At 38.6% G+C, this 26,412-nt stretch overlaps 2 protein-coding genes across 2 annotated transcripts; both read right to left on the bottom strand.

Moving 5' to 3' along the window:
- Positions 1-8,572: 8,572 nt before the first annotated feature.
- Positions 8,573-14,438, bottom strand: LOC108675246. Its single transcript, XM_018163240.1, has 7 exons — positions 14,215-14,438; positions 12,921-13,030; positions 12,582-12,793; positions 11,079-11,279; positions 10,549-10,692; positions 9,871-10,029; positions 8,573-9,140 (listed from the first exon to the last, which is right to left on the bottom strand). Exons 1-7 carry the CDS (start codon positions 14,235-14,237, stop codon positions 8,949-8,951), a joined length of 1,041 nt encoding a protein of 346 aa, XP_018018729.1. The 5' UTR covers positions 14,238-14,438; the 3' UTR covers positions 8,573-8,948.
- Positions 14,439-15,362: 924 nt separating this feature from the next.
- LOC108675253 (transcription initiation factor TFIID subunit 6-like) lies at positions 15,363-26,113 on the bottom strand. Its single transcript, XM_018163247.2, has 12 exons — positions 25,928-26,113; positions 25,591-25,677; positions 23,833-23,986; positions 23,427-23,577; positions 22,780-22,909; positions 22,333-22,512; positions 21,944-22,178; positions 21,469-21,611; positions 20,759-20,869; positions 19,990-20,095; positions 19,131-19,264; positions 15,363-17,569 (listed from the first exon to the last, which is right to left on the bottom strand). The coding sequence occupies exons 1-12, from the start codon at positions 26,072-26,074 to the stop codon at positions 17,402-17,404; spliced, it is 1,746 nt and encodes a 581-aa protein (XP_018018736.1). The 5' UTR covers positions 26,075-26,113; the 3' UTR covers positions 15,363-17,401.
- Between the last annotated feature and the right edge of the window lie 299 nt (positions 26,114-26,412).

Below are 26,412 nucleotides of genomic sequence, written 5' to 3'. Positions count from 1 at the left end.
TGGTCATCCAACATAGAAATTGAATTTTTGCAATCGTTTTATCGGGTGTATTAAACATTACATGTTATATTTATTATCACATGAGTTCTTTGATTTTACTCTTTTCAGGTGTCAGAAATATCGAATCTCCAAAATCTTTCGTCACAAGATTACTTTTGTTCGGGCTGAGCTGCTGGAAGTACGGACAAGGCTCACAACACATAATGTGCTTATATCCCTTTCAATTGTATTGAACAGAACTTGGCACTCCTCATATAATGTGCACCTCAATCCCTATCATATTCAGGGATCAAGTCATATGCAGCTGATTTATTTGTACAGCTTTTCATTCATCAGCCAAAAGGACGCTTGTTAAGTCCATATCGCGCAGGTAATTCCAAATAATGTGCATGTTTCCGATTTAATTGTTTTCTCTTAAATGTGTGAATGTGTGCCTGAACCAGATCAGTTTAAACTTGATAATTTTACAAAATATATTGAATAAATATAAAATTATTTTGAAATCCATTAATGATGCGATTCCCAAAAAGCTCCAGTCACATAAAATTTTTTTGCGAAATTAGAAAAAAATCTTGGTTGCAAAGCCAGGAGTATTATCTATCTCGGAATTTTTCTCGATCCATAGATTAATTGCTCTGACCATCATTGAAGAAATATGCTAATAACTTGTGCAGCTTATTTATAATCCCGCGCAACAACAATAAAATTTGTTGTTTACTTCGCTTGATCATGAAGAATACATATGATGGATGCCCTTCAATATCGACGGTGGCTTGCGTTTTTACGAATCAAACACGATACCGGAGCCATGTTCTCATTAATCAGACGCTCGTCGAGATAAGGTGATACCGGAGCCATGTTCTCATTAATCAGACGCTCGTCGAGATAGGGCGAACTCGGTATCACCCACACAGCTTCGTATCTAATGAGGCTCGTGTAATACGTGTTCGATTTTTTCCCAATCAGGGGCAGAAATATAATCACATGATGATTTAAGACGATAAAGTTTCTATGTTTGTAAAACCAATTTTGCCGATCATGATGAATTGCATGAACTGAGTAAACAATTCACATTGACTTTATTGTTGGTGTTAGCTCAGCAGAATCAACTTGCATTTGCTCTTTGTGGAAATAATGGACATTGATATAGATTAATTAAACATCACTCCTTGTTTATTTTGTGTCATTGTTTTTATGTCGCTGTAATTTATACGTCACAGAAGACTGATTATAAGCAAATTTCTTCGTATCGAGTCTCTCTCAAAAGTTCGTGCGGTTTTTAATGGAAAGCAATCAAGTTAGCGTAAGAATTTCCTCAAAAACTTAACCAACCCTCGACACCAACTGATTAATTAACGAAACAAATACAGACATCAAACGCGCGGTTCAAAAACACTTGCGAGTAAATAGTTTTAACAATAACGTCGGTTATAAAACAAACTAATAATGAGATGCTCTTGGAAGGACAATAAAGACATATTAATTATCAGTATCCATGATATCTTATTAAGATCCAAGTCCAATATTCATCAGACTGTTAACGCTTGTTGTTTTCTTCTTTCCTAAGATAAATATTCGTTATGAGGTAAAAGAATTGCCCGTTTCAACCTCAATCGAGAATTCGTGGCAATTTTTAATCATTCGGATCGGATATTTTCATATAAACAAATATTGCTTTTTCACCCACTATCACGGTTGTTTATTTACAAAAAAAAAAAAAGACTTAAACCACGAACACAGCTTATTAATTATTAATTTCATCAAGATAACTTGATCGTGACACATCTTTTGTCGCTTATCTGAAGACCTCATCGGATGAACTCTTGCGATCAAACGAAGTTTCTCTGCAGGTTCTGCAGATAAACTTTTATTTTCGTTTCCCTGGGGAATCACAAAATCTTTTCAAGCGATTAATTTGAAGTAACATCGTTAAGAAAACATCGTACTACAACATCGCTTCCTTCGACCCCTGCGTACACCTGCTGCAAAACTTCTATTTACCAAAGATAAATCAAATTACTTTTGCATTAACTATTATTATTTATAAATACATAATAGATACTCGGTGATTACAGATTCACAAATGTTACAAAAGGGCATAGCCATTATTTACAATTATTTTCGAATAAGAGGATTATTGTTTCGTATTTGTCTATTTGTTTATTTTTTAACGCATGCATTTCAGACCACAGATCCTCTTTCGCACAAAATGCGTGAAGAAAACGAATGTTCTTCAAACACTTTGGATGCACGTAATAACATTTAGATAATTTAGAGTTGAAGTACCAATTGTTTCATATACGCACATGCATGTAGAACTTGTTGGGATGTAGTACTAATTGTGTTATGTACTCACATGTAAAAAATGGGAATATTTTAGTACCAATTGTGTGATGTAATCACATATTGAATATGTGGAGATGCAATACCAATTTTGTCATGTACTTACATGAATAACATGTGTAGCTGAAGTATCAACTGTGTCATGTACGCACATGCAGAACATGTGGAGATGTAGTACCGATTTTGTGCAATGTACTAACATGCAGAACCTGTGAAGATCTAGTATCAATTGTGTCATGTACACTCAGATAGAACATGTAATACCATGTATGTTACATTCAAATAGAACATGTGGAGATGTAATGCCATGTATGTCATGTACACTTAATACCAAGTCAGGTCTAGTAATGAACTCGCCACAGCTCGGGACTTCCCTCGACAACCAGCAGCAAAATAATGAAGATCGGCCTGCGAACGCTCTGGCCGAGCCTGGCTGACAATTATATTGCAATTCATTTCATTAGAAGCAATCTGCGCGGGGGCTTTTCATGTAGTGTCTATTGGCCCAGGGTCCGCGCCTCAGTGCCAGGTTCTGATGTGCAGTTGATGTCCTTGATGGGGACCCTTTGGGTCCTTTGTGTCGAGCCCTTGATGTCCTTTTCCGGCCAATTTATTTCCTTATTGTCGGTCCATTGATGTCCTTTGTATCAGCGAATTCACTTTTTCAGACTCGGCTTCTGGGTATCCAAAATGACAAACCATTCATGCTTCATCTCGTCGTTTGATACCCTGTGTAATAAGTTGGTGTCCTTGTGCTGCCCTGTGATACCGAGCAAGTGTGGGCTAATTGATGTCTAGTGTCGGTTCACTGATGCCATGTGTTGGCACAGTTATTCCATGTTTCGGCTCATATTGGATTCAGATGGCAGCTATTAATCACGGGGTTCAATTTGAAACACGTACATATAGAAACTGCAGTTTCTCTTTTTAATTTTCAAGCCTTTCTTGATAACGTTTGATGCGCGTCTTTCTTCGATCCGTGCGGTCTGTCAGAATTCAGCGCGAAGCCATATTGTCCTTTCATTATCAGGTTAAAGGCATTCTAAATTAATTTATAATTTTTGTGCATAAATTTTGAATCGCGAAACGGTTTTAGTTGACACACATTATTCATTTTAATAAAATGTGATGTCATAAGTTCACAAAACAAGAAGGGAGTTTATAGTTTAGCCCATATAGCTAAATTTGTATCTTTTTGTGCATAAATTTAGCGCGGTTATCGTTAAATTGATGGGAATTTTTCTTTTGTTGAGGAACACGCTGGGCTTTTAAGTTCCCAGGAATCAGTAATTGATAGATTTTGAAACGAGCCTTTAACATACAATAAGCAATGCTAATAGAGCGCACTTATTTGGCACAGCAAAATATGTCCAAATTGTTAATATTTGTAAATTGAGTATTATCTTCATAAAGTTGAGACTTAATTTCATGAATAGAGGGTTTCTCGTGCATAAAATAGTTAGTAAAAGTAGTACCTATATACCAGTGTAATTTATGTCGATTTTCCCAAATTTCAGATAAAAGATAACAATACAGACACACGTGACGGCCATTCACATAACAAATGTTTGTTCATGGTAGCTTGATGGTAAAAATTTCAACCTCAATCATTTGCTTTGGGAATTTTCGTCTAAGCAGTCTGAAGACATACAACATTTAAGAAATTAATAATACCGAAAATGCATGCTAGTGCCATATAAAAGACACGCTAAAAAACATACCTCAGAGATGGTTGGGTCATAACAAAACATGATCGCATTACCCGGCCATTAGTCTGTCTCTCCCTCGCTCCGGAAACATCCTCCGCAAGACGCTGGTGATATTTTCACGGAACATCCGGCAGTGCGGACCGCAAAGCGCTACGTAATATCGTCGAGCGGAAAACACCGACGCGGCCCGCCAAAGAATTTTCCGCAAACGCTGAAGTTTGCTCGTCCCGACCCCTCTAAATGGCCCGTTGGTATTCTCTGGGACTCGTCCAAATGATGTTATCGCGGATATCATCGTCCGACGGAAGCATGCTGACAAAAAACTAAACTGCGAGGGCCTTTTTTTCTGAAGCAGATGTGCGTTGCGGCGAGCTGACAACTGTGCGTGTAAAACTAGAGTATACACGACGACGTGGTCTAATTTCAAGGGAGGTCGAAATTTGCAACTTGAATTCAATATTTATAAAACTAAAATTATATATGTATAATTGTAATCATACATTATATAATGTATGATAAGCTTTTAATTCGAATATTCTGTGAACATTAGAGATTCTACGTTAAATTAATCCTGGGGAATTTTTATAATAAAATTTAAAATTCAAATAGGCCTACTATAAAAAATTCATATTTAAGTCGCTACAAGTTTATTGACATTTTAGTCTCTGTTGAAGAAATTTCGAGCTGCAACAATAAAGTAACCAAAAAAATGTACTGAACATTTATAAAAAATGAGCTTATTTCTCAGGTCTCATTCAAATTTTTTACTCCTACTTTAGTTGCCAGGAACCGGAAAGAAACTACACAATTTGTAGGATTTTTCCGTGGAGCCATGGCAAGCATCCCTCCTCCCCATGCCGGCGACTGTTTGATTTCTCAACCAAGTTTTCATCAGCAAGAAGCTACTTCAAAAGAATAATTTTTTGTGCCTATTTGTTTTATATTTAATAACTATAAGCGATAAAGTGCGTGCAAGACGTTAAGAAACACGCGGAAGTTAATTTCATTATTCCAGATTAAGCTTACAGAGATGAGCAAAATAAATCTGCAGAAATGGTTGAAATCAGCAAAAAAACACACATGTTCCAAATATTATGAGTGTTTTATGAATATTTCCCGCATATTTTAACCGTGAAAAATTCAAAACATAAGCGAGTTTTTCGTTTCATCCATTTGAGTTTATCACCACTAATGAAAATCCAAAACGATTTCGTAATTTTGTTTTGTAATTTCTGGTTTGCATTTTTATCGAAACTCGCCCAAATAGGTGGGCCTTAGCCATCAAAATATCAAAAATATTTCATTTTAAGGTAACATTTCAGGTTAAAATATTCTAACATTCCGCACATTCCTTGAATAATTGATATATCGGTCAGAAATATATACCCATAAAATCAAGGTGTGATGCCAAATAGTGGCATATTTTCTACACGTAAGTGTGATAGGCCTACGCTGTTTTACTGGACCAAACTCAGCCCTAGCTTCTTCAAAGATTGTCAGAAGTCAATTTTGCGGTCAGGTTGGCAAAATGTTAATTTTATAGGCTTGACTTCATGGCTTAATTAGTGCACTGGCGTTCTATTGAAACTGAATGAGGCTTGTCTCTCCCTTTAGCGGTTCTCGGCATGCCCACGATGACCAATTCGTCCAGTTATTATTTTTACTTTGTAAAAACTGTAGGGCGAAAACTCGTAAAAATATTTTCTTCGTCTTCAATGCACAAACACACAATAATTTATTTTAAATTACACATTTCAATAGTTTCCAGTCTAATCTAAGGGATTCCAGTGAAGATATTTTTATATTGTTGATCAATTAAATCATGGAATCTGTTCATGTTTTGAGCAGAATTTAATTAAGTTGTAATCATAAAAATTGGCCAAATCTTCTATATTTATGTTCCTATATTTGGGATCTTTATATTGAACGCAGTTATATTTATTAATTATGACTCACGGTGAAAAACTACATGAAATTATGAATCATAATAGTGTCTCAGTAAAAATCTAAGTCATAAAAAGTTGAGGATCCATTAATTAATAATTTTAAATCGCATAATAATTACATAAATAACAGAATTTCTGGGCATTATGCACAAAATCTAAAGCCGTGCCTTCCTTGAAATATTTAATTTTCGATAAACAATTTTTAAGCAATCTTCCCGATCGTCAACTCCACGTGCATAAGAAGCTTTGTAAAAATAATCTCAAATATGTACCTCCTTTCCATTTATTGAAACTTTCAAAAACTAAAAGACTCTGATGAATAAACAGCTAATTTCAATCACTTTCTTTGAAGAATACATAGACTTGACCAATTCATTGTTATTAATCAAAACTAACATAAAGAGTTCATGTAACGAGCTAATACTAAATGAATTTCATTCTGCATGGTGAACAATACTTCTTAGATGTCTTATTTATTGAGCTGCGAGATGCCGTACGTACGAGGGGCTTCTAAAAGTCCGTGGAAAATGGACATAGCTGAACACAATTATCAATGCTTTAGAACGAGTTTTCTCATGGTCAAAATTGAATTAATGTCACAGAAGAGAGGCGCTATTTTAAAAGCAGCAATCGTTCAAGCAACATCGCAGATGCCGAAGTCGAGGTCAGGTTAAACATCAATTTCATGGTAAAGCTTGGGTGGAAGAACAGCAAATCATTGAATCTCTGGAACAAGTTTATGGGGTCAGTGCCACGAAAAAATCAACAACCTGCAAAATCAGCAAATGGATTAGTTGCTCCGGGAGCAAAAGAAATGAAACCAAAAATGACCCCTGCAGAGGCAGGCCACTCACATCAGTTTATGGAGAAAGCATTGATGCTGCTCGTGATCTCATTGAGAAATATAGGCGAATAACTAACGAATTAGTAGCAGAGACACTCAACATCTCCGTGAGTTCCATACATTCAATTCTGGTGGGCATTTGGCACTGAGCAAGCCCTCTGCTCGATGGGTTAACAGGCTGTTACGCCCAGATCAGCAAGAATCAAGGGCATATCTTTATAAGGAAATTTTGCATAAGTGGGATGAGCGACCGAAACTTTTTCTTACGCGGATTGTGACCGGGATGAAACATGGCCCTACCAGTACAATGCCGAGGACAAAACTCAATCAAATCAGCGGCTGTTCAGGGGAGGAAGGGGGATCGTCAAAGGAAAATCTGAGCGTTTATACACAGATGTACTTATGGGCTGATATCAGCGTTCACAGAAATGCATTGACCTAGATAAGCATGTGTATGATAATAAACCGTATTACTTTGATAGATTTTTCAAACTTTTGTTTGTCCACGAACTTTTTAAAGCCATCTCATGTATAAAAGACTATTCTCGGCCACATACAAGCCATGACATTAGACGAACAGGACAAAAGCCTGTATAGCATCACCCCGTTCAATGTTTACATCAACGTCTGGCTTTAGTTTTACATGCTGTGCTCCGTTTAATACTTTACTTTGATTATTGATATGCAGGCGGTTTTTTATTTGAAGCATGGATCAATTCAACTGACGACGGAATACAAGTGATGTACAAAAATTGGCATTGAATTAACTACCACTGTCCTAAAAATTCTCTGTTGCCGCGTTTGGTATTTTCCTGGTAATAACAGAGTGTGAATTGCAACAAAAAGAATGTTACTTGTGGAATTACTTTTTTAAACTATATGAACTAAAATAACTGGGTTACATTATCAAATTTACCCTGTGTAATTTTTGCTTCTCGCGTAGAAATTCAAGCCGAGTGTTGGAACGTCCAATATATTACATTACAAAGTCATCGGACGAACAGCAGCTATGTTTTAATATGCAAAGTAATGAAGCTATCAGTGACCAATCAACTAATATTAAGGATTTTTTATTCATAGTGATTAAGGTGATTGGGAATTTTACAATAATTTTAGATTAAATGTTCCCCTGGTCCCGCCCCATGGCAGATCCAGAATAATTTACATCATAATTAAATAATAGCCCCTCTAACGCCGAGAAAAAGCAATGAATGTTATCTTGATTTGTTGTGCTATTTATGCTCGACACTTAAACTCAAATGAAACTGCTATTAAAAAACAACACTCAATCGAGTCCAAGTCTATAATCCACATGTTTGCTCCCATATTATGTTCCTCGGCTCTGAAAATACGAACTCTCGCACGATTATACTAAACAAACAGAAGATAATGCACAATAAGGCTTTATAAACGCGAGTCCCCTCATCTCGCTGAGTTTGAGTGGACTCAACTCAATATCGAAGTCCCAATAAAGATAATATTTGATCAGTTTATATTCATAATGCTATCATGGAACTCAGAAACGATTGCAGCGGCGATCCCTTTACCTGTTGTGTCTACTAAGCTATTCCAATAACAATCTAAACAATGGCTTTATCGACGCCTAGCAAATAAGCATACCGAGGGCGTGATTAGTTTTAGTTTTACCGATTTCAAATTATGATCTTGCATGTTACACGATGAATTAAAAACAACACATTTTTCAATGTATAATTATAACATTGGTCAGATATTAACTAAATTTTCATAAGATAGACATAAATTGATGCAGTTAATTATAGCGGAGGAATATAGTAGTGAAGCGGTCATGATTTGTGACTAAGTCATTTTTGATTTATAGGTTCACCTCACAGCCCTCCATGTCGATCAAAAGCTGGATCATTATATAAGGACATGAGAATCTTTCATCATTTTGGTGATTAAATTTTCAATAATTATTTAAATGTTTTTTTTTTGTTTGGCTACTTAATTTAATTGTAGAAATTGAATTAAATTAAAAATCTCATTCCTGACACAACTTAGACGATTCACTCGACTACTTAACAACTTCTCCCATGGAAGTTCACTTCGATGACGTAACTCTTATTGGCGAAGCTATTTTCCAGATCATAATAACTTTTTTGATGTCTTCCAGAATTTCTTGCGTCTGTTTCCTGGTGAGATTGGAAGTTGGAATTTGACTGCAGTCTTGACGACGAAGATATAGTCTGGATATTGATGGGCTATGAGAGCATAGCCTTTGGATTCCATGAACTCTACCAGTAACGTATCTCCTGGAATATGTTCTATGACCAACATCTGATGGAAAAAATTAGAATATCTCTTAAATTCGACAAATTATTAAGCTGTTAGGAATTTTGAACAATTAAAAACAAGGAATGCTTCATGCATAAATGATTTCATTAGTAGTCCGATGACTTTCAAGTGAAGATTTCTTTGATTGTCAATAAAAGGAACCATACTGGATCCAACAACAGTTTGAGGTTTGGGATTTCTTCTAAATTTAGATTATTTTAAATTCCACGGACCAGTTTCCTGATCAGCAACACACTTTACCGTAAACAGATGTCATAAAAACACTTAGGTATATCGAACTGATTCTCTAATACGATATCGTAGAAAATCCTCTTTCTCACCGTGAATGTAAGAGCGCCCCAAGGAACAATACTTTATCCAACAACAGTTTCGGACTTCTTTAAAATCTAGATTATTTTAAAGTCCGCCGAACCAGTTGCCTGATCAGCAACACACGATACCGTAAACTCTTGTCTTAAAAACACTTATATCAAACCGATGTTTTATAGGAGACCGAAGAAAAGGCCTCTTTCTCACCGTGAATGTGATAGCGCCCCAAGGAACAATACTTTATCCAACAACAGTTTCGGACTTCTTTAAAATCTAGATTATTTTAAAGTCCGCCGAACCAGTTGCCTGATGAGCAAAACACTCTCCCGTAAACTCTAGGCTTAAAAACACTCCTATCAAATCGATATTTATACGATATCGAGAACAAAATCCTCTTTCTCACCGTGAATGTAAGAGCGCCCCACGGTATAGTTTTGAGTATGTCCATCTCAGCGCCCTCGACGTCCAGGGAGAACAAGTTGATGTGGTTCATGTTCAGGGCGCGGGTGATGGAGTAGAGAGGGAGACACTGCACGGTCTCCCGGCCTGCTGGTCTCAACGTCTGAACACAATTCTCAAGATGAGCCTTTATGAGCACGCTTCATGGACATGATGGACTTAAACCCAAATGAAGGCTTGGCAGATGAAATTAAAGCTTCGGGTTGCACAAATTAATCAAATGATTGTAACAATCTTAGGGCTATCTGTTAGCACTGTTTGGGGCTCGATGTTAGACGGCAACGTATTGTAAATTTGGACGTAATTGGAGTTTAAAAATTCACTAATGGAAATCATATAGGAAAATATTTTGCTAGGGTTAGCAGAATAAGCAGTTATTCAATCCGTCACTTTTTAATTGAACATCAGAAATTAAAAAGAAAAGGCTTTTGGTTTGATACTAAATTAACTTCACAGTAATCACACTTTCAATTTGCATTAGTGTACTTCAATTTCACTTTCACCGCTGGTGAAGACAAATAAGTGAATATGTCTTGTTTATGTGACATCGCGGAGTTCATCATGGCAAGTTGGGGGGGGCATGTTTGATTACTCAAGTAAATAATTCAAGTCCCTCACTCACGTCATCAGAATAGTTATAGAACCTGGAGAGGCGAGAAGACGCCTTGCCGGTGTCGTTCATGCCGTTCGGCCCAGGCTTCGCCCCAGGAATCGCGTTTGCAATGAAGTCAATTTTTCCGCTCGCTTCCACTGTTGTGAATGATTCCTGAAATAACGGTAATTGCATTAAATATTGGATGACCAAATGTTGTATCTTAAAACGCCTATAAATGAACATGTTCGTAACACTAAAATGTTACAAGTGCAATTAATACAAGGTCCACAATACATGTTTTGAAACAAGTGGTTTCATATTTTTGAATAAACTAATCCTCTAAGCAGACATTCAATGTGAAATCTGCAGAACTCATTGAAAATCAAATTTTGGAGCATTTTTATAGTGCATCAAGAAAAATATACCAAACACGATGATCTTCAATATTTTTTTATAGAGGTCATGGTTCATTGACCGGAGCACAACCATAGGTCAACTATAGCGACCCAGGCGGTTGGGCTAAGCGTTTCAGTCGAGACCGAGCGAGGCTTGGGCACCTGCGACGGGAATGGATTGGTGCTGAGACAAGCATTGATGGCCCACGCCTTGCGGTGTTTAGCAAGCAATTTTTCGAAGCTTTTCCGGTTAGGTTCGATCAAGAGGCCTCGCCAGCCGTGCTCCTTCTCCAGCATGAGGGTGTTAGAGAGGAACTCTCCGTCGTACGCCCCAGCCTCCACGAACACGAAGGGCATGTTAATCTGCAAAGATATAACATCGTCTATAACAACCCTACATGATGTATGTTTAACATGGACGATCAACGTACAGGTGCAACGATCACGCAGGAAATTTCTGCGACCGTAAAATATTTTACAGCAATAGCGGGATGTTTCTGCGATTGCATAGCACTTACAGCAAGCGTAGAAAGTTTCTGCAACCGTACAGCATTTGGTAGCATTGTATCGTTAATAATGAAGATCATATCACAATTGAAATATGAGCAAGCCTCGCTAATACCTGTTCGTCGAAAAAATTCTGGCGAAGCTCTCACGTCACTGACACTGCAGACGCGTTTAATTAAATAAGCGTCTATGAGCGTTCAGCGATATCACTTATATCGTTTACGGGAGTTACATGGCCTCCAATTGAGCAATTGATCTAAACTACGCATGAAATTATCGCAAATGCAGCAATAGCAGGTAAAACCTGGCGTTGCTAGTGATAGGTGATTATTTTCCGTGATAGTTGAGAATTCTGTCATCTAGAGTCCAGCTATCCAGAGTCCTCAGAATCCTCATTCCGGCTATTCCGAGTCCCGATATCACGAGTCCCGTTATCACGAGCCCTGTTATTTCGAGTCCCGTTATCACGAGTCCCGTTATCACGAGCCTCGTTATTTCGAGTCCCGATATTACGAGTCCCGTTATCACGAGCCCTGTTATACAGAGTTCAGTTATCCAGAGTCCTGTAATCAAAATCCCATGTCAATTTGACATGAGACTCATTTCTAACAGCATTAGAATAGAAAGTAAAATAGAAAGTAAATGTCACGAGTTACTTTTGCTCGAACAGCGCCCGGTACGAGCGAAATGGCACAAGATGTCGTGCAATGTTTGAAAGATTTCAAGAACTCAGATTGAATTAAGCACAGCTAACACTTTGCAATATTGTTATTCTTTGTTCAATATTGCGATCGAGATGAGGAAATTCTGCTACTCATTCCGGCATATATTATTATAATTACTGCAAAAGCTAAATGCGAATTTTTCAGATCGATTCCGAGAAATATTCCCGAAGTGCAGCCATTTGCATATTGGCGTAGATAAAGCAAGAAGATTGTTCACCAGAATGAGGAACAAAAAAAAAAAGGAACGAATAAATATTGACCTCGCACACGTCGCTAGTAAAGCTCTTCGTTCCATTACAGTAAAGTGACGGTGTAGTAAAGTTGATTATGTCCACGAATCCACGAATGAGTCATTTTACATTTACTACCAAAACCGGTCTACACGGCAGTTTTTGGATAAATTACATGCCGAAAACATAAATAATTTCCCCACCTGAGCCCCGAAGAAGTTCTCAATATGTTCCAAGATGAACTCCTGTGATGGACTGTACGGGTTGGAAGAGTTGAATTCATCCGACAGTCCGCTGAAGAAATAATTAAGGTTGTATGGTTCCCGCGAGGGGGGCGCGGTTTTGTCCAGGATCCACTCCAGCAGCAGAGGGTCGTCTTGAGCTATGGGGCCGCGCAAGGCCTTCTCCAAGTAGGCTGGAAATGGAAAATCGGCAACATTCTTTTACTTTGTTTATTTACTTAAATGAAAATGTTAGTAGCTATTTTGCTGATAAATATTAGGAAACAGATTGCAAGGTAATTAATAGCTGGGATTTCTCACTTTGACGGCCGACATCCAGTGAAGATGAAGATGAAGGTGGGGGTGAAATGAAAGCCAATTGCATCAACGACACCACAGCTGCTGTCGAGATGATCAAGCCCGCCCGGCTCCTAATTACAGTAATGATAATATTAGCATATTACTCCATGTTTGACCAATCGAATTAAAATGAAACTCTCAGAACTATAATTATTTTAGTTTGTAATTCACAAAGATTTTGTGAATAGTTCATTATTGAGTTCAGTTGAATTTCGGTACTTCGTTCACCTCGCGCTTGTACCATTCAAAGCTATGCATTCATTTAACCAATTATGTAGGATTCTCGTATCCTAGAGCAATAATCAGATTCATGTAGAAATAACGCATGGTAAGCACGCTATGAACGAAGCTGATGAAATCCAGTCTTGAATATAGGGAGGAGACGTGTGATCTTAAGTATCTTTGTAAATTCAGTTATACTTTGGAAATTTTATACTCTCAGATGTATGATTGCCCGGTTTTTGCTTCTACTGTCATACAACATGTATATACTCAATTGCTTGCATGCATATGCACATTTAACGCAAACACATTTAATAATAGCTAATTAATAATTAATATAAACACATTTAACACAAACACCTGTGCTGATAATCACGACAAAATACGATCGCTCTATGAGTAATAGGAAATACAGCCGTTTATGTTTCATGCGTTAGTCGCTTCTGACGATGGGCATTTCGGAGCTGTAGAGAATGGCATGACATTTTGTCGTTAGTGAAGACTGCCGGCAACCACCAGCTGATCGCGGAAGTAGAATACTCCTAAAAAGTGGACAATGCGCCTGCGATACGAATATGATTTACGCTACTTGAATACATAGATGTAGTGCACCACCACATCAGTCAAAACGCCGAAGATATCAACAAAACACCTTCGTAAAGCAATGAAACACCCACAACATAATTCAAGTCAATGATGTGATGTGACTGGAAATTTAAAAATGCTTCGAGTTATATTAATACCGGATATTTAATCAGGTATTTTTACATTAATCACTGTTTAGTCGTAATTGATGCTTTTGCATTAAGGATGATTTTTTTTATTATATCAAACTTGAAAGTTGCATAACAAATATCTATCTATTCCATGTACATATATAGAATGAATCTGAAAAAAACGATTTTCATGCAATAATTAAATGTGTTTTGAAAGATTCGCACTATTGGGAAAGATCGAGAGTTCTGGTACATATAAAGTCGTTCAGAAAAGTACGAAACGAAAATGTAGCTTTGTATCATGCTATTGTACTTACGGTGTAACGAGCTTTACTGGCATTTTTATCCTCAATTATAATATTTTTTAATGTTATTTGTGCAGAAACGAAAGATCGGTAGATTAATGTTTCTACAGAAACACATCAATTGATCTTTCCATTTATATTGAAGTGTTACTTTTTATCATGTTCGAGACGGGCGACACTTTGAAATATATATTATTCCCAGGGTTACATCTTAGCCACAACCATACGGTCGACAGGCCGAGCTGCTGCCGACTGGAAACTCTGTGCCGCCACGTCAAAGACTTCAGAATTTAGAGACCAATTTTCCTGTACGCAGAAAGCTTCGTTCAAATCGTTTCCTACCGCTGATCATGTGCGCTAATGTATATTGGAAGTTTAAAAGAAACTGCGTTAATTTAAATTACTTAATTATTATAGAAGCTCCTTGGCGCGCTCAGCAAGTAGTGAATATTTACGTATTTCGAATTTTGTTTACATATTTTTTCGCTTTGAAAAATTGAGGAGTTGTTTGATAAATCGAAATTTCTCAGCTACCTTCATATCATGCACGAAGAGTAACAAACCCCAGATAGGTCGACAGCTTGATAAATGTAGCCACCATTTGGGGTAACTTAAATCCAAATCATTATCAAAGGATCAGATCCATAACGGTTTTGATATATAGTCACGAGTTAAGCAACTTTCCATTTTTAATGTCTTTTTTATATGCACCTATATCTGTAGCATTTCCGACTAATAAAATACTTTAATGAATAAAAAAAGTTATATTCCTCAGCTGTCTTTAGGCAATCAGACGTTGAGTTGTTGAGTTGAGATTCGTATGTTTTGATTGCGGTATTTCGCTTCACGCATTTCTCCGACTAGCGATGCAAATTTAAGATTAATTATTATATCTATTAGCCTTTCATTAGCCGTGAATAAACTGTCAAAATCTCCTATCAGGTTCCAATTTTCAACTGGAGTGTCGAAAGTATCTTGACTAGCGCTCTCTCTGTATGACATCACTTAACAAGCCGCCCACTAGTCTAACCTGTTCATCAGCAATGCGCATTGGCCCAAGCCGGATTAGGTTTCGAAGCTAGTTTTCGTGAACGATGAAATTAAGTAAGTGTTAAGTAACTCGCACTCAAAAACAAGGTAAAGAAGAAAAACACAATTAGTTCCACGTGTATTTGAGTCAGCATCCTCGAAATTTAATGTGAAATAATTCTAATTTGAAGACAAGCACTTAATTTTGGGATGACCCAAACATTCGCTAATAATACAAAATGTACAGATGAGAATAAATAAGTCTAGCTGAGCCTATTTAGTATTGACATTATATACAGCGCCCAATCGAATATAATGATCAACAGATGAAGAACAATTGCTGCCCTTTTTTCATCCTTGGACGTTAGTCGTTCATACAGTTGACGGTAACTGGATCTGCCCCCTTGTTGAGACTGTTGAGTCTCAACAAGTGAGACTTTAAATACTGTAAAGAGTCTCACTTGTTCGAGACTGTTAAGTGCTAGTCTAGTTGACTCTTTGTCAACTAACAACTTCAACGCAGTTAATTCTAATTCGTATGTATAATCCTTGGGTGGTACCTACTATAAAAAAGAATCAAGAGTTCGTAACTATGTCAGCCAATCACAAACGATGAATTGACAGCTACGTGCATTTAAAACGTTACGTGTACTTGAAAAACATTTTGATAGCACGGCCCCAGCAACCACAGTTAACGACAACTGACAGAAGGTAACGACAAAAGTGTTATTTAAATCGAAATTTCTAGAGTGATCCATGTTAAGTGTGGTGTTAATCGCCCGATCGTAGGCCATTTAGCCTGCAAGCTAAAACATATAAGCGAGATCTATTACATTTGTATAAAGTTAATAATAAATATGAAACTTAAGAGTAAATCAATATAAAATAAAGTTAGCACTAGGTGACAGCAACACCAGGAGCAACAGCAGTAAACAATAAACAACAGCAGACTCATTATCGCTGGTCCCAAAATCAAAGTAATACATCTCCAGCCAACAGCGCACGTAAGTCTGTCAGTACCAAACTTAAAGCACTACACGTTTTCCCGAATGGTATAGATATTAGAAGCCATTTATTTACCCGCTAATATTTAAAACAGATGATATCTAAGAGAGCAGAGCTAATTTACTGAATTACCTGGAACTAGGTACTCTAAGATCAATGAGGATACAAACTAGATCGCTATTCCACTGTAGAAATTACGTACAAAATGTAAACTTGGGGTATCCATTCTCCTCGATCTGGAATAATTTCTTATCTAGTCGCATAATTCATTAATTTTACGGTATAAACAACCAACGGATGATAATGGAATTCGGAAACATACGATTCACATGCGTTCAGTCGTGAATATTTATTCTCCTCTATGCATTAGAACATTGGGTTAATTCGGCAGATGCCTTTCTCTTATGCAAGTTCGATTAAAGATCAGAGCATACTATTCATTAACTATCTTATAGCCTTCTATTAACAATCTTTTATTGACAATCTTAGCAGACCTCATCGAACCAACAAAAAAAAATAAGGTTTTCTTTACTGACACCTCTAATTACTTACTTCGATCCGTTAGTTTTAATTTTTATTCCTAAACGTCTTCATCGAGGGTTAAATACGTTTATTGTCAGTCAGTTGCTATAGAGACCTTTAGTTCCATGCATGCAGTTCAGAGTGAACAGGCTTGAATAAGCAGTTTTCGCTGTTCCACTTCCTCACCAATAACACGTTTCTAAACCGTATGAGCAAAGCTGTAGTTTCTTATGCTCAGTTCCATATCCTACTTACGCCGCCTGTTAGAGCGAGTAATTACAGCTGTTGTTGTTCTCCTACTTACGCCGCCTCTTAGAGCGAGTAATTACGGCTGTTGTTGTTCTCCTACTTACGCCGCCTCTTAGAGCGAGTAATTACAGCTGTTGTTCTTCTACTTACGCCGCCTCTTAGACCGAGTAATTACAGCAGCTGTTGTTCTTCTTCTATTTACGCCGCCTCTTAGACCGAGTAATTACAGCTGTTGTTCTTCTTCTACTTACGCCGCCTCTTAGACCGAGTAATTACAGCTGCTGTTGTTCTTCTACTTACGCCGCCTCTTAGACCGAGTAATTACAGCTGTTGTTGTTGTTGTTATTGCTGCTGTCACTGCTGGTGCCGCCGCTGAGGCAGCACGGGCGCGTCCTCACATGCCGTACTCGTCGTCCGTGGGTTCGGTCTTCACGAGGACATATTTGGCACCGGGCGGCAGTGCGGCGCCCGCCGCGGTCGAAGTCGGACTTAAGATCGTCGCGCCGCTGCCTTCACCCAAGGGCAGCTGAGCGCTCACCAGTTGAGGGGAATCCAGCCCTTGCTGTAGGGAGGAAGCATCAAATTAAAGCGTAATGAATCAAGAAAAATTAGACAAGCTATGATGAAGTATGTCAAAATGGAACTAATAGAAGCTTTAATGAAAAATGCATGCAAATTCCGTTTTTTAGACAATTCACTGGTATCTGCGGTAGCGCAGACGTGCCCCACCAGTTTTGAGCAACAATCAGCCTTGAATGAAACGCCTAGTAAATCCCCCTATCAGCCGCGGATAGAGCCTATCATCAGTAATCAGCCCACAACATCATTTAGTTTTGAATATTATGAGTTTTACATACAAACACCTCCAAGCACAGGAGCGAATAGCCTAGAGTGCAGTAACTATCAAAAAGTAAACGTTTCATCGAAGCATAACTTCATTGCCTTGACAGCGCTCGAACTGTCGCAAGCCCACGACGTAATGCGACCAATCAGCTTAGCTCTCCGTGGGCGTTGCATGAAACCTGCCTTGCAAATACAGACCACCGATCAAATATATTACGTAACGTTCAGCTCACAGCATCCGATTTTAGGTTTCAGATGGTAAAGTTAGGTTCAAAAATCCATCGTCCGACGAAAGGCCATTCAATAGCGGGCTGATTCAATGCAAAGTGTGAATCCAGGTGGCTTGTTGGAGTGGAAAATAAATGCTGAAACGCTTCTACGCACTCAGTTTGGTTGGATTGTACAATTTATGTGCTGGCGGGCGATGCCGGGCAACACTATTCCCGGCATCTTTGCTGGAGGCGGGTTAACCTAATTCAAACACATGTTTTGGCTTTTATGACTACGTAGGTTTTAGCTTTTGTGACTAGTTTTTGTGTTTTGTGACTAGGTTTTGGCTTTTGTGACTGGCAGCCGATAAAGCAATAGGGCAGAGTTGTTGGAGGCTACGTGATTAGTGGAAGACATCATGTCCTTCCACGCAACGCTGGGCACTGTTGGTTTCCATAACACAATCGCCTTGCGCAACTGATAAGCAAAAAGAACTGCGCACGGTTACTATGTGCCGCGAACTGGGGGCGGTAACTGGAGCTACTAGACTTATATGGCAAATTAATATTGCAAAAAATCGATGATGACAGTGCCAGTGTCCATGGTTGAACTATATAAGGTAGATTCACGAGGATATTTATCTTTCGGTTCAGCTTTCTTATTACGTCACTCAGATCGAGAAACGTAAACAATCCCGTCATTCTTATGACAAATTGGTGACTGGTTTGATCGCATTTCGGTGATTGGTTAATGCCCCCGTGACGTCACTGCGCTAAGTGACGTCCTTGAGATCAGTGACGTCACATGAACAACAAACTACATCCGCGAAAACGAGCTTCTCGTGGGTTAACATGAGAACCATGGTGCAACCATGGTGCCAGCGGCCACGACACTACCAATTGGCAGACGTCACGCGCCGCCGTCCAACTCACCTGGACGCCAGGCGTCCTGGACGTCACGCGCCGCCCTCCAACTCACCTGGACGCCAAGCGTCCTGGACGTCACGCGCCGCCCTCCAACTGACCTGGACGCCAGGCGTCCTGGACGTCACGCGCCGTCCTCTAACCCACCTGGACGCCAGGCGTCCTGGACGTCATGATGATGAGCTTCTGGCCAGGCGAGGGCGCCACCCCCACACCCCCCGTAGTGGTCACCTGCCCCCCGCTGCCCACCACAAGCGCTCTGCCACCCACGCCTCCCACGCCTGCACAAAACACCCTTAATTAATGCTAATTTTTGTAGGTATTTCATGCAGTTTCAAACTATATTCATTCTTACTTTTATTCCCTCATTTAATGTGTTTCTATTAAAACATGTATTAGAAAATATAATCATCGATCTCTATGTGAACTAAAAGCATTATTAATAAGGCATCGCCACAATTATTTCTATGGAAATATTGTGCAACATGGAAGACACTTGGTGGAGAGGAATTATTCCTATAGATTGAATACGAACATCCATTCTTTGAGAAAATAAATTGGGATACGTCCTCACGTGCACTATTACAATACACAGGATCTAGCTTCATCTATATTCTATCATGATCAGCATTTCCAGCAGAATATATCACAACCAGCATCCAGCATTTCAAGACACTCGCTTCCACTTCTTGTGCTTCACATTTAAATACTTTGAAGTACTGCATATTTCAACATGAAAGCTTTGTCTGAGTAACGCTTACAGTTCTTAGCATCTCTAATCTTAAGGTTGTTATGTTATGGTTTAGATTTCTTGTTAATTAGGTTAAAATCACTTGGTGTATATAAATTTAGATTTCCTTTGCTAATTGTGCTTCACTAAATTTTCGAACAGATTACAGAATTTATTCTCAAAAAGTTTTCAATGAAGATGCGGTGCATTTAAATGGCGTTTTCTTTGCTCTTATAATCTCGGTGACATAACACAATAATCATTCATACGCCTTACTCTGATGCAGTATCCTGGTGGGGGTGGGGGTGGACAGGGGACGAAGGGTGGGGGCGAGAGCGGGGGCAGACACCACCACGCCCCCCACACCGGGCGTTTGCCGCAACTGAAAACGCGATAAATTATCATTATTATAATCGGAATTATATTTCATATCTGAGAAATAACTTATATGATATGAATCTCCAATCTCCAATTGGTAAGAGATATTGATAATTCTGAGTTAGATAGCAGAAATAGTAATAATTATACACACTATTGTTTCAACTATGATCGATTCCGAATAGAAATTGATTAAGAGTGGGAATGCGTGACATTAATTCTCGAGCTTCACAGCCACTATGCATGTGAACAGATTCAAGAATTGGATCCAAAAATTGATCGCGAGTCCACGAGCACAACGATTTAGCTTATGAAGACAAGAGAGTTGACCATTTAGAAAGTATTTACAGATGTTTTAGACACAAAATTTCAGTAAGACTGTGCATGAAAGGCTTTGCAATATCATATTGATTTCAATATACACAATACACTAATTCACAACCAAACGTTCAGTAAATTTTGCCACATGATCAACAGCATGCAAAGAAGTCAGTTTCCGAAATGAAATGTGTTAAATTCAAGTATATTCATCAATAACTCTTGTTTGTATCAATAAAGATACCTTGGATTAGGCTAATGCAAGGCAGCAAACAATGCACTGTCATCAATAAATCTTCAAGTGATATTTAAAATCTCAGGTCATAAAGGGCTCCCTTGAGAGGCATACTTTGATGACGCTGGCCTGCAGCAGTGGACCGAGGAAGCCGAAGTCGTTCTTGTAATCAGTGAGCAGGTCAGGAGGGTTACGGTTCATCTTCAGCACCGGCGGCACCGATTTCTGATAACATTTTTAAAACAATTATTGAAATTACCGATCAGTATTACACACATAAACGTATTTTCAGACATACGAGAGAAATAACATTGTTAATTCAACCTGTATGGCAGTGAAAAAGTTCCCTTGAACTATCATCTGAGTAAATGAAGCAACACAAACTTATCTTGCTCAAGAACAAATCGATCGTTGAAGATCAGCGCCAATATGAAATAGGGTTGACTTAGAAAGTACTAAAATTACGTGCTGCTAAGGAAGGATTTGCGGTGAAGGGAAGTTATTAATCAAGGGTTCATACAGAAAATCAACAAATATCACTTTCAACACTCGTCGGACTTCAAAGGTGAAAAGATACGTAGGTACCTAAACGACGAGGGTTAAAATCAAAACATTAGAAAGGATTTAACATTTCTGCAACGATATTGTTTCCTACTCAAACGCAATAAAACTTCAAGAATAATATTCCTAATGTTGTGTCGATCCATCACTCCTTAAATGACGATAAGTAACGGTTCAAGACTAAAAATTTGGAAAAATTACCTACATCAAAACCATATGTCTCTCAGACTATACCGGTATACCAAGAACAGAAGATAATTTACCACAAGCATGCCCTTGATATGGACAGCAGCGTTCTTCTCATAGGCGCTGGGACTCTCGATGCACTGCTCGATTTTGTTGCTCAGCACCCGCAACTTAGGCACCACCAACGCTTTGATCACCTCTGGCCCTAGTTCACACAGCCCTGCACGTCAGGAACGCATTTTAGAATAAATTGCAAGCAATAGGTTTTTTATCACTTCCATTAATGAACAGCGAGAGACAAGCATTGGATTCTAACCACGTGTTAACCTAAGAAAATTTCCCCGAAAAATTCAATACAAGCAACAAAACAACAGTCCAATCAAACATCAACATCACGCAAATCAAGTTTGAAAAATTAAAACGCTAACAAAATAAGATTCTTTCGGTCACTCCATGTTAAGATCGCCAGTAACAGCCCCCCTTGGCGGCCAACAAAGTAATCCATTATCTACACTATCATGATCGCACATAGTTGAGCACCACGCAGCTCACCAGCAACAGCCCCATAAACCGTAGCAAGGGGCGTTTTATCGACGTTAAGACACTTGCAGAAGACACGCGAGATGCGCGTCTGGAGGCCGTTGGTGGTGGTGTTGTAGTGTCGGCAAATCTGGGACATAAGACGAGCAGCGAAGTCTCGAAGCGCCCAGTGGTTGTCCATGTCTGGCTTCAGGCACAACTGGCGGCTCACAATGCACGTCAGCACTGAAGGGGTCAGTTCGTGTAGCTGCAAAAAGTCCGCTCTTGTAACCACAGACAAACATCAACACTCGTCAGCACTGAAACTGCACATTTAGAGATACTTGAAGGAATAACTCACAGGATTGTTCAGAACTATAAAATTCTGTTGAAATTTTCCGACAGTTGCCATGACTACTCACATATTTTTCGAGGTAGAGGGTGTTGTTGTCGAGGAGAGCTTTGGTCATGCGCATTAGGTATATAAGGAGGGCCAAGTTACGCTGCACCACATTCACACGCACACCTTCAGCAATGAAGGTGCACAAGCGAGCCACCATCTGATGCAGTCCAGGGTCGAACGCCAGTGAGTGTAGTGCTTCCTGGTAAAGAAATGAGTGTCAAGTTACAGTCTAAATTTGCAACAAACATGAATTTAAATAAAATAGGATATCATGTCTATTTAAATTCGCCATAAATTTATTTTCAAACCTTTAGATCCCATAATCTATAGGGTCGGAAATATGCCGGTCAACGTATACGGATTCCTAGTTGCCTTACTGGAATACCTATGAGTTCCAAGAATATAAATCCCGCATGGACAACAATTATTTAACAATGTGAAACCTAAATTAGGTGTTGAGACTCACGCCTCTCTTGGGCTCATCAGACCCCACGCAAGCCTCGGTGATCTCCTTGTAGTAGAGTTGCTGCTCGGCTGACAGCTCATGCGTGGCCAGCTGCTTCACACGCACAGTCTCCACGCTCTTCAGCCCGCGACTGCACAACAGAACTCGAATGTCATTACATGAGCCATACGGCGAAAAATATTAAAGATCCATCTAAATGGTTTATATAGTGTTGAAAAATAGCACGATCGCCGGAAATGATTAATGAACAGACAAAGTTTTACTTGTCTCTTACGTTAACACACAGCTGAAGGTTATTTGAAGTTTAGATCCACAATTAAATCGGCGTTATCTGTAGAAATAGGACTTAAAAATACCCTGCTAATTGTGATGAAATATGGAAGTTTAATTTTGAATAAAAAGCTTCACCCTACTAAAACCATGCAATTTTTTTCATTTTTTGACAACGAATAAAAGTAAACAAACACTCGTTTTTAATTTCAGCATTTCCAAAGTACAAGATACTATCTTGTGCCTTTCCCTACAGGCCATTTGCCCATCTACAGACCTTATAGAACTTGGGCACACAGTTTCCAGCTTCAGAAACAATTTTAATAGCTCTTAATGAAAATTAATTGATTCAACTTAGCAAAAATGTCTGAACGAACCCATGGATATTCCTGGTGTTGCGAGTGTCAGCCTGAGCAGCAGCCAGCTTAGAGGCTGGATCCACAGCCTCCTGCTTCTGCAGGTTCTTGCTCATGGGAGCAGGGTTCTCAGGGATGGCAGGCTGTACGCCCTCAATGGCCAGCCAATGACCTGGAACAGAAGTAGAATGTTACCATGATAATTCAAATCTCCACAAAACATGTACCGGTATACATAAATTGCAGATGATGTTTGATGAACAGATTGTTGAAAAATCTCTCAGTGGAAATCCCATGTATCCAAATGAACACACTACTGGGGAAACCAATCTGACTTCGTAATTTCTCTTTCAATTAGCCATAAGCTTGTGAACCACCTTATTCAAATTGAACATTTAATCAATGTTAGAATATCATCAAGTCTGACATTTAACAGCTGCAGCAGGAGGCAGTTTGGGCAGTTGCTGCGTCACGATGTCGCTCACTTCGAGCTCGCGGTCCTCTAGGAAGTGCAGGTCTCGACCGCCGCCCGAGGTCAGGCGCCACGGTATGAACTCGCTGCTCACCACGCCATATATGGGCTGCACAGCATAGGTAAAGAGATTGGTATCATGGATATTTAGTGTTTATGCAGTTACTTGTAGTTGTTGTTCATGCTTGATGTTATTCTTGATTGTTCCTGTCATTGATTATTGGGATGAATGGGGGCACAATGCACATAGTTGATTCCAATGTGGTTTGAATCTGTAGTTGTTTATGACTGATACCTATAGATGTCATTAGCAAGTGAGACTGTTGATGTTCATGGATGATAGTGATGATGTTCTTAAGGATGATGTTCGCCCTATAATTGAAAATTTTCACTTTTTCGGTTTTAATACTTATCTTGCAGCTGACATTCTGAGCTATCCAATGGTACCAAAACCATCTCGGTGCGTTGATTTATGCATTCACTACAGATCCCAAAAGGGGGGCGGGTGTCCGGCTCCCTTCAGTAAAGTCAAGGGAGTAATTACACGGCCATTCACTATAAAGTAAATCGTCTGACGTAAAGCGGCAAATTATGACATTCTCCAGTTACTATACCCATCTTAAAGCTGCTTTTCTGACGCATTCAATGGTACCAAAACCATCTCTGTACGTTGATTTATACGTTCACTACAGATCCTAAAAGGGAGGTAGGGTGGGGGGTTCTTTACCTATTCCCCATGGAAGTAATTAGCTACCAAACACTTGAAATAGAGCGTGTACACAAAGTGCACCTCAGTTACCCAGCAGACAGCATAGGTACGGGGAGGTGTGCATGCAGTCGCTCCCACCATCCTTGAGCGGAATCGAGCTCCAGTAACGTTTAGTTTCGTATCCTTGCTACATTTAGTGCCTATTCGCATGCTCCCGTGACTTTGTTGAGTCCTAGTGAACATTCACACTTATTTTCACTGCAAACCTATCTCCTCCTAGAGTTTTGAAGCTACATCAATGAGACATATACCGTTCGATTTGCAAAGAAAAGATCTACAACCTGGTCATGGGCTTTTTTCCAAGTTTGTTATAGTTCAGATTTTATTTTGCAAAAAGGGGGGAAAGTGGAGGTGAAATCAAAAATTTAGAAAAATTTTGGACAAAATGCTCCCACACCCACAAAAATGAGAAATTCAAAAAAAACCCATGACCAGATTGTAGATATACGCATCGAATGATATGTGTTTTGATGTTTTAGCTTGAAGATCCTAGGAGGAGATAGGTTTTCTAAAGTACCTCTTTTTGGCCATTTTCTAAGAATTTCATGTTTTCTTTCAATTTTTTCAAAAAATTGACACAAATAAAACCTGAGTTTTTTAGTTTTTACACATGTGTACCAAATTTGAAATTGATCCCTCTGTAAATTACCAAGATAAAATTGAGGGCGAAAGCTCCCCTTAACTGATTATAATGTTTGAAGCTAATAAAGCTGTTGTCTTCAAATAAATTTAAATTTGGAACATTATTTTATAAATATGTTAACATTTTTGAACAATCTAAGAGTGTGGAGAAGAACTACATTTACACAGACAATACATGGTTACCTATCTTGTGAATTAAAAAATTTTGAACAAAAAATAAATGATTAAGAAGCAAGAAAAGTCCTTTAAACAAAAAAAGATACGGTATTTGCATGTATTTTTCAAAACATGAAAAACCTCACCTCAATATTCTTTGATTTCAATGCCCAATCAAAGTCTTCACAGGTAAATCTTTTTCTTTTTCCATGATGTGTGAACTTTTTGCCATCCTGAAAAAAAGCAACAGGATTAAAAATTCATAATCAGAAATTATCATTCATAATTAGAGACTTTCACAATATCTGGGCTTCAGATGCTCACTGACAAGTCAGAACAACTTTTTTCATTTTTGAGCAAGGAAAGTTTTTGAAGCCCTGTCATTCTTATTTGTCAATATATATGACCATATTAATTTAAAAATAGTATCATATCAAGAGAATTGAGCAGAATAAGCTGCAGTTAACTTAGACCAAGACAAACCTGTACTATATTCTTCAGTCTGTAGGTGATATCTTCAGCAAGCTCCCTAGCTACGTCATCACCAAGAGGAGAGATGCCAATGCTTTCACCCATGATTTTGATTGACTCAGCTGAGACTGCTGAGGGTACGGCAACTTCGTCCAACATTTTGTCTCTGGGAATCTGTACCTATAATGCAGCAGAACTGAAAAAATCAGCTAAGAATTAAATAGGTATTAGAAGTAAAAGTCATTTAGATTTTCAAACTAGAACATGCAGCATCTATACCACTAGTTTAATCTAAATTCTTTTAATCAGTTTTATATATAAAGTGTGTTTGCTGCAAAAAATATTGCCAAAGAACTAACTGTCAAATGGGGTAATAAATGACGATTTTGAGTATTTTTTTGGTAATACCTACCAACAAATGCGGTAATAAGGGATGGACAGGGTAAATCAGGACAGTCGTTACACATTTTGTAGAAATGTTGTAGCAGCAAAACTAA

The sequence above is a fragment of the Hyalella azteca genome, unplaced genomic scaffold (assembly GCF_000764305.2).
Source record: "Hyalella azteca isolate HAZT.00-mixed unplaced genomic scaffold, Hazt_2.0.2 contig2100, whole genome shotgun sequence".
In the NCBI taxonomy this organism is placed as follows: Eukaryota; Metazoa; Arthropoda; class Malacostraca; order Amphipoda; family Hyalellidae; genus Hyalella; species Hyalella azteca.
Note: the sequence above shows the minus strand (reverse complement) of the source record. Positions and strands in the feature narration are given on the sequence as shown.

Bases quoted from the DNA above. Each gene is read 5' to 3' on its own strand.
- LOC108675253 (XM_018163247.2), bottom strand. From the start codon at position 26,074: ATGTTGGACGAAGTTGCCGTACCCTCAGCAGTCTCAGCTGAGTCAATC. The intron at 23,987-25,590 runs GTGAGGTTTTTC...TATGCTGTGCAG, and splicing joins TGAAATCAAAGAATATTGAG to CCCATATATGGCGTGGTGAG. The intron at 20,870-21,468 runs GTAAATTATCTT...AAATGTTATCAG, and splicing joins ATATCAAGGGCATGCTTGTG to AAATCGGTGCCGCCGGTGCT.
- LOC108675246 (XM_018163240.1), bottom strand. From the start codon at position 14,237: ATGCCAGTAAAGCTCGTTACACC. The intron at 12,794-12,920 runs GTGAGAAATCCC...TTCCATTTCCAG, and splicing joins ACTGGATGTCGGCCGTCAAA to CCTACTTGGAGAAGGCCTTG. The intron at 11,280-12,581 runs GTGGGGAAATTA...ATATCTTTGCAG, and splicing joins AGAACTTCTTCGGGGCTCAG to ATTAACATGCCCTTCGTGTT.